The 8,347-nt window shown below is 34.9% G+C and overlaps 1 protein-coding gene across 6 annotated transcripts; it reads left to right on the top strand.

Moving 5' to 3' along the window:
* The first annotated feature begins 753 nt into the window (after positions 1–753).
* LOC113331039 lies at positions 754–6,772 on the top strand. Of its 6 annotated transcripts, none has more exons than XM_026577815.1 (10): positions 754–949; positions 1,107–1,309; positions 1,619–1,930; positions 2,024–2,246; positions 2,445–2,591; positions 2,680–2,804; positions 3,406–3,610; positions 3,836–4,089; positions 4,583–4,747; positions 4,852–4,953. In XM_026577815.1, the coding sequence occupies exons 2-10, from the start codon at positions 1,200–1,202 to the stop codon at positions 4,910–4,912; spliced, it is 1,602 nt and encodes a 533-aa protein (XP_026433600.1). In that variant the 5' UTR covers positions 754–949; positions 1,107–1,199; the 3' UTR covers positions 4,913–4,953. The 6 variants fall into 6 exon arrangements, with proteins under 6 accessions (XP_026433600.1, XP_026433601.1, XP_026433599.1 ...); XM_026577816.1 differs by lacking the exon at positions 4,852–4,953 and adding an exon at positions 6,368–6,772 and having other exon boundaries at positions 755–949; positions 1,616–1,930; XM_026577814.1 differs by lacking the exon at positions 4,852–4,953 and adding an exon at positions 6,362–6,772 and having other exon boundaries at positions 755–949; positions 1,616–1,930.
* Positions 6,773–8,347: the final 1,575 nt, after the last annotated feature.

Raw genomic sequence — 8,347 nt, 5'->3', positions numbered from 1 at the left:
GTCAGACTAGAAGATTGAGGGAGTATTGACCCACTTAAAAGAAACATAGTATTAGTAAATCTGGTTGTTCACCTTCCTCATCATCAACACCAAATGATAATTTTAGGTCAAGAAATTCAAACACAACAACAAGCAATAATACTAGTGAGTGAATTAATCTGTTTAATTTTTGTACTTGAGATTAATCCACTCAATTTAAAAAAAAAATTATATATATATATTACGGCCGAAATTCCGACCGAAAAACGCGTTTCCGGCCGAAATTTTCGCAAAGATTTCGTCCGGCCGAAATTAACAAAATCTCGTCTTCTTGGACCGAAATCCGGAATTTCGCCGAAATCTCGGCCGAGATGGCCGAAATCGACTACATAGATCTAACCCAAATAAAGTCATCTCACAAAACCCTAACGAAATATTTAAGAAATATTCTGATTTTCTCCTCCAAATTGAAAAAACTATGCATCAATTACGGTCACAAGTAAGTTGCGGGTTTTATGAACTGTTCGTTTGAAACTTAAAAAAATTGATTTTCATCTTTTTACGCGGTGCCGAGATATCAGTTCTTCAATTCAGTTCTTGAATAAATTAAAGATGATGGTGATGCAATTTAAACAAAGTTCGACTTCTTGTTCACACACGATAACAGGGTTAATAATATTTGAAGAGGGTTATATTTAAACTAAATATATGGGTTATATTTAGTCACAGCCATAAAAAATGAGAGGTAGGGTTCTCGTTGGAAAAAAGAAAAAAAAAGTAAAATCAGTCGTGTAGGATAGCACTGCTGTACTTTGAAACGATGCGCCCAGAAATAAGAATAGAGGATTTCGAATGGTGGTGGTTGGCTGGTTGTTGATACCGTTTGTTTGCCCCTAAGTATTGTCGCAACTCTCTCTTAGACTCATTTGGTTTCAAATCTAGGGCAACAAAGGAAAAAAAGAAGAAGAAGGTATGGTTTCTCATCTTGTTAGTAGACACTGTAAACGATTTCCATCTTTAAAAAAATTTAAATGATCTGACTCTTTTTTTTTTGTTTGGTTAGAATAGCCCTGACCTAGAATTTCATCTTTAACAGTCTCAGTGATGTTAACCCTTTCCTGTTTCAGAAGGGGCGATTAACGGGAAAAAATAAAAGTGGCGATTATGTACTGGTAAACTATGGTTTGATACATCGAGAACGGAATGCTAGATATTGTTAAATGGCGGGATATGCAGTTATACCGTCATTTGCTAAGCTACAGCAGCAGACAAGCTATTATAGACTGAGCCAACTTATACCTAGAAATTCTTGTTTCACAACAGTGGAAAGGTCCTCATCTCGGCATACCTTTTCTAACTTACTAACATCTATTTATTTTTAACTTATCTTGTAGTTTGCAGTATTTGCTTAACATTCTCCACCACATAGGTCCAGATGCAAATTAGTGAACCATTTTTTTTTTAAAATCAACCAATACATTTATCTCTATTTACTTTTATGATTTCAAACCTTTAAAGTATACTATACAAGTACAAATTAACTGCAAGATGTAGAAATGTTGACTACCATAAACAAAGATGTGGAATGATGATAGGAAAATCAATAATAAAGCATATTTTGTTTCTATGGTTGTAGAAGGTCCTCATATAAGAACCGTGGAGTAACATCTCTTTCTCCGGCATGGGAAGCATATGGGCTAAGTGGTCCTTCCATTTTGAAGGGACATTTTCATGTAAAAGAGAGGTCAGTTAGGTGTTGTTGCCTTGGGATGATAAACTCGGAGATTACACCTTTCAGCGGTGTATTCATTGTCGATCAAGTACTTTTAACGGCCACTATAATCCTTGCATATATGGCTGGAGTAGTAGTGCCTTCGAAGAATGGTTATTTTACTTTTAGAAAGAATGTCTCAGATTGTGATGTCGTTCCTGACTCTACCTCTTTTGGTAGGTAAGGGTAAGCAACTTGAGCAGGGCATGAATGGAAGTGTGTAAAAATCTAAACAATGAAATATTGTACTACTAATTAATTTTCCGTTTGCAGTACAGCGAAGAGTGATCGCCAGGTAAATGTAGAGTATGCTTGGGATGCAGTGAAAAAGAAGCTTATTGGTGCCCTTGATGCTGCTCAATATGATGGTAATCTGGATAGTAGAATTGCTGAGCGCAATAATCAGAATGCGAAACACCCATTAAGTTTATATGCCCTCGGTGAAGCTCCCAGGTTACGCCTGCTTTTCATTACCTTGCAACAACTCGAGAAAGAGGCAGGCGTCTCTTTATCCATTTATGTCTCTTTTTCACATCACAGTTCGCTTGTCCATTCTGATTTCGGCGTTTATTGAATACCATGTCTTGCTAATGTAGATAAGCTGTTGATAAAGGCAGAAAGCAGCTCTGATGCTTTTGAGTCCATTGACATTTTTATTGTTCTCCGTCTAACTAAAAGTTTCATGTATTTCCAGGTCAATTGCATCTCAGGTGGCTGTGGAGATATTGGAAGAGATGATCGATTAGCAGAAGTATCAAGAATTATACAAAAATCCACTCCAGTAATTTTTGATACATGGCTAGAGCATGAACTCTCTCTGGAAAATAGGAAGCACAATAAGGTACGTAGTCTGCTGGGAAAGTTTAATGTTTGCTTAAAGCCATAGATTGAAATGTTAACTAAAAATCATTAATTTAAAATTTCTCCAGAATGTATTTCCGACAATGTACAAAAAGTTGGAAGGAGATCAAAGTATTCTACGTAACATTGAAAATTCTGGCAAGGAAGATCTCTATGCAGAATTCTTATTCTTCCTCAGACATCGCTCCCTCGGGTATTCTTATTTCTCCTAGTTGCTTGTGCTTTTGGAAACTAAGCAAACTATTGTGCACGTTTTAGGGTATCCGGTAGTCTAATATTATGTGGGCAACTGGTGTCACACTGGTAAATGGTCTGTAGAAGTCAGCAAAGCGCTTCATGATTTATGGTTACTTTGACGTGCGTCTAGGCATAGATTATTAAGGTACAACAATGTACATGCACCAAATAGATTTCCAAGCTTTATCCAATAAATTTGATTGCTGACGAATTCATCTCCAAACCCAGCTTTGGCATGTTCTTTTAGAGATGCCCTGTTGGTTTGTGGCTCTGAGCCATAAGTACTGTGACATTTACATAATGCTTATGGGCTAGAATCTAAATGCTAGGGGGTTTCAAAATGGCATAGCTAACCTTAAACACATCTGGTCTTTTTCCACTTTTTTCTTTTCCGTGCTTGCTATTATTACTGCTCTTATTTGTATAATTGGGCTTATTGTTGTCACTTATGCTTTTATATCTGTTAGTATTTTATGAAAAAGTGTCTGAATGATACAACCTTTATTTTATGCAATGATACCCGCCACTTTAACCTGTTTTTGTTTGCCTTGTACCAGAGTTGGTTGCCGCTATGATGTAAACTTGTTTGTCCTGTTTGGGGTTGACATCTTAGAAGATCTGGTGATTAATTTAGCAGATGGGATTACAAGTAATTATTTGGAACTGATTTCAGTTGACAGTAATATGTCCAAGGATATGAATCGCCTAGGTTTGATCTTGTGTTCTATGTCTACTCGAGAACTTCAAAAATTGCGCAATGAGGTAAAGTGTTTTGCTTCTCCATGATCGGTTGTAAATAATCCAGTTCCTTTGCATAAGGATCTCTGTTTTACCACTTCTCTACAATAGATTGCGATGTACTAGGTTTAGTTTTTCTGCATGTGTCATGATGGTAATAAACTACAGGTGATATCGTATAAGCCAAGTCAATGCCGAAATTTGCTTCAATGTTAGGTCACTCACCCGAATCTCACTTTCTTATGGCAGGTAGCATTGAATAAGTGGATGCACCAAAATATGGACTCAATAATATCAATGTATGAGGACCATTTTGACTTGTCAACATTTAGTGTCCGTCTTCCTGAGGATTCAGACAGTAGTGAGGCAAAGAATCTGCACTGGTGGCAGAAGCTTCCCCTCAAGAAACCTGCCCGTCCAATATCCATGTTGCACTATGTTGTGATAAGCCAACTGTCCATGGCTGTAAAACGAACCGAGGAACTAAGGGCCTTGACAGGATGGTATATTTCTTTCAATCTGGCCCATACTAACTCTTATCTTTTGCGTACATTTGTTAATACTTATGAAGATAGTATAGACATGCACAGCCACATTATTCTGCCTGGCTGGCATTCTAAGCAAGTTTAGGTGAGAGGTGTTTTTTATATCTTCTAGCCATAAGGTATTTGCATTTCCGGTGCTTGTTGTTGCTTTCAAAATAGATATCTTTTTCAGTCTTTCCCTTCTCCTTTAATGAAATATTGGTTAAGGCCAAGATTCAATTTATGAAACTCATAAAAATAGCACTTTTTTACTGTGTAAGACCCGAAGACACTTCAATGTGTTCCGGTTTGATCCCCAAAGGTTCACATAGTAACAATTCTCTCATCTTTTAAGTAATATAATATGTGGAAATGTGAACTTATATGATGCATTACTCCAGCTGCCCAAATGATAGTACTTCTTGATGGTAGGATATGCAGCCGACTCAAAATGGTTGTTTATGTTTTACAGGAGATATTATTTCAGCTTATTTCTTGAGTTCTCTGATATTTCAATGCCGCTGGTTAAAGCAATTTTTGGGAAAGTCAGCAGTGCTATTTCATTTTTGCTGGTTTCCTTAATTGGGAGGTCCCTAGGACTTATCTACCGCGGGATAAGGCAGTCCCTTGGGTGGAGGTAACTATTCACCTGCTTGCTTGTTTCATTAGATTTCTTTGCTTATCATGTATTTTATATTTCTTTTTGATAAATTAGTGAAAGTTGACGTCTAATTTTGTCAGATCAACATGTAAACCTGTCAGGATGAACAACTTCGTTCCAAGTTTAATTCTTTTTTGTTGACTTCTGTTTACCATATTAGACTATTTATTCATGCATTGTCCTGTGCAGTACTAGTCTACCACATATAATTTTTTTCAGCAACTAGTTTATTATATCAATAAGAAGTAAGAGCTAAAGTTATGCTTCCTAATATTTGCTTAAAAGATAATTGGAAGCAACACAAGTGAATCACTGGCTTGGCATGTAGGAACTGAATAACATTTCCATCACAGATGAACAAACATACTAGTTATCAGGGAAAATTATCTTTTCATACTGAAAGATCATGATTTGTATGATAGATAAATGAACAGTGTTCATTTTGTAAACTAGCACAAAGCTTAAACGTTAAAACTATAAATTCCCTCTCCTTTTTTCACAACATTTGAAAATTCTTTTACTTAAACTGCATTCAGACTTGAGCTGAAAATGTCGCCTGCACTTTATGTGATGCAAGGTATACTGTTAATTGTAGTTATAACTTACAATTTCATTTCCCGGGCTTTCTATATTAGTATGATTCAACTAGATAAAAATTTAAGAGTCGCGTCCACCGGAAAGGAAAAGGTCAAGTATACATGGGTAAAGGTGGTTTTCCATTTATTATTGTCCTTCGATTCAGATTATGTTTACTGTTTTTTCTTGTCCGTAGTTGACTGGCCGAATCAGCAGAGCACCTGGCATTTTCATTATATTTGCATATCACCCTTTGACTTCCTTGAAACAAATTGGCCATCTTCTGTGTCATCCAGCTTTAAACATTTCTGATATAACAATGACACCCATGTGCCCAGTTATCTTATATCTGTTTTCAGTCACCTTCAATATTTTAGGGGTGTGTTTGGGGCATAATTCACAGTAATATTTGAAAAAAATTTAGACTCTTACAATCAAAGTTTGTTGATCTAGGAAAACCTTACAAAGTACTCCTATTATTTTTATGTCATTAAGTCATTTTGTTCGTCTGCTTTTTTAACTTAGTCTCCTGTGGAAATGGGAACACAAAAACAATAAAGAAAATGACAGGCACATTACTTTTTCATAAAAAAGATTAGAAAAAGCAAAACTCCATTTTCATAAGATCCTCTTACATTTTTTTGTACCCTATCGTTCTCTATAACCATTTCATGGTGTCCACACCTTTCTGTAAAGTAAAACATTTCCTCTTAAAAACAACATTTTTTTTTTGGCACTCTAAAATGATAATATAATATGTGCGTCAACATTTCAAGAAGCTATTTCCTAACAGTAGTTTGATGTCTCGTGTCTCTTACGGCAATCTTTTCTCCTTTTAATTAATAAGGGAGTTAGCATTATAGTTACACCAGAACTTCCATTACTGAAATCCACGAATGCTTGTAAGTTTGAGATTTTTCTGCTGATTATTTCGACATAATCGTCAAAAACTCGTTTACCGTAGCAATTATTGTTTATATACTAGCCAAGGATAATTAGCATAGCTTCGGTAAGATGCAGGGCATGGCTAAGTCTAATTTTGAAGATCGTTCAACTCGACAAAGTCAAGTAGCAGCATTGTCCAACGACCCCGTGGTCCAGAGGAACAAAATTATATAGAGGAAATGTTAACATATTCTGTACTTTAATTAGGATAATATACTACATCAAACTGCACACAGAAAGTAAGCGGCGCATATAATAGCCCATTGATGACTCAGGAAAGTTTTATAGTTAAAGAATTCTGCATTTGTCCTCATAGAATTTCTTCAAGGCTATCTGATAAATTAGGAGTGAGTTCATATAAACAGGTGGGAAGGAAGGTTTCAAGTTACATTGTAATCTGCAATTCTGTAATTCTCTCTGCAGTTTAAAATGATAACACTATAGCTTGAGTTAGTTAAGTCGGTTTTGCAGAACATTGTGCGCTAATTGACACCGTGATATGATTTCAATGTTTAATGAATACTCCCTCTGTTCTTATAAATGGATGACATAGTTCAAGTTTGCACATATTTTAAGACAATGAGGAGGTATGAGTATAAAGATTATCAAATTATACGTATTTTTTATACTAACGATAACCAATTAAAGGGTTAGTTTTATAAATATCCCCCGATTTAATGAATTAGGGAGTACAGGTTTTGTTTGTCACGATACTCTAAGCTATTGTAAATACTTGTCAAGAGCTAAGAGCTTATCCGATGGTTGTTCTATGTATTTTCTACGTGGCAACATAAATAAGACACCTGAATTCCAATTTTTCATCAAAATGGTATTGTTTCTGATCATGTTATCAAATGTAAATTTTATTTTTAGTAATTTTAAGATTTTATTAGAGCTAAAACTTGTTATTTAATATATTAGAATAATTTTAATTAAGAAAAAGCTTACAAGGATAGCTTGACATTCTCAATGTGAATGTCTAAAACTAGACATTGACCTTGACAATGTCTGACAAAAATTAACCCATGTCATCACCACATTAATTTAAAAAGTTGGGGTTGGAAAAGGATTTTAGGAAAAATGAATGTATATCCTATGTGAATTTAGACATTTATTTTTCACATACAGTAGAACTCTATAAATTAACGTTGTAGGGACCATCAAAATTTATTAATGCTTAAAAAATCAAAATTTATTAATTAACCGATAAATTAATACTTATTAATTTATAGATAAATTTCATATCAAATAATTAGTTTCTATACAATCAAGATACAATATCATATCTTTTATACTTCCTATAAATACAATATAAATATCAAATCATATTTTTATAAACATAATATCCAATCTTATTTTTAATTTTTTATATAAACATAATATCAAATCATATATTTTTATAAATGTTGTAGTAGAATAATAGGGGGAAAAGGAATAGGCAGAAAAGAGAAGGATTTATATTGATTAGCCTATTACATAGGTAAAATATCATTTATACACATGTAAAGAGAAACCCTTAGGTTTCTAGTTGGGCCGCACACCCATGGGCCGTAGGCCCTACAACACCCCTCCTTGTGTGGTCCAATAGAACTCAGTTTATAGTGCTTCACGTATAGTGCTTCGAATGTAGGTCTTCAAATGTCGTCCTCTTCTTGATGACTTGTGCCGAAATCAATCGCCTCATTAAAACTTTGACAAGGAAAACCCATTGGGATAAAACCTTGGTAAAACTCTTCACAAGTAGTACTTCATATTGTGTCACGTACTTTACATGTAGTTCATCACATGCAATACGATTTTCAAAGATCGACGAGTCTAAGTTAATTGCCTCGTTAAAACTTCGTCAGGAAAACCCAGAAGGACAAAACCTGAACTAAAGAAAAAGAGTACAATATTAAGCAAACTTAGAACATAGATGGACTCAAATATGTTGCCTCATTAAAAACGTTGCCGAGTAACAAAACCCTGTGGGAAAATGCAACCTCGGTGAAGGAAAATAGTTCAACACACCATTAGATGCTCCCCCTGATGTCAGATAATTTTCATTAGTCTAAT

This window comes from Papaver somniferum, unplaced genomic scaffold (assembly GCF_003573695.1).
Source record: "Papaver somniferum cultivar HN1 unplaced genomic scaffold, ASM357369v1 unplaced-scaffold_123, whole genome shotgun sequence".
Classification (NCBI taxonomy): Eukaryota; Viridiplantae; Streptophyta; class Magnoliopsida; order Ranunculales; family Papaveraceae; genus Papaver; species Papaver somniferum.
The sequence above is the reverse complement of the archived record's forward strand: the minus strand, read 5'-3'. Positions and strand labels throughout refer to the sequence as shown.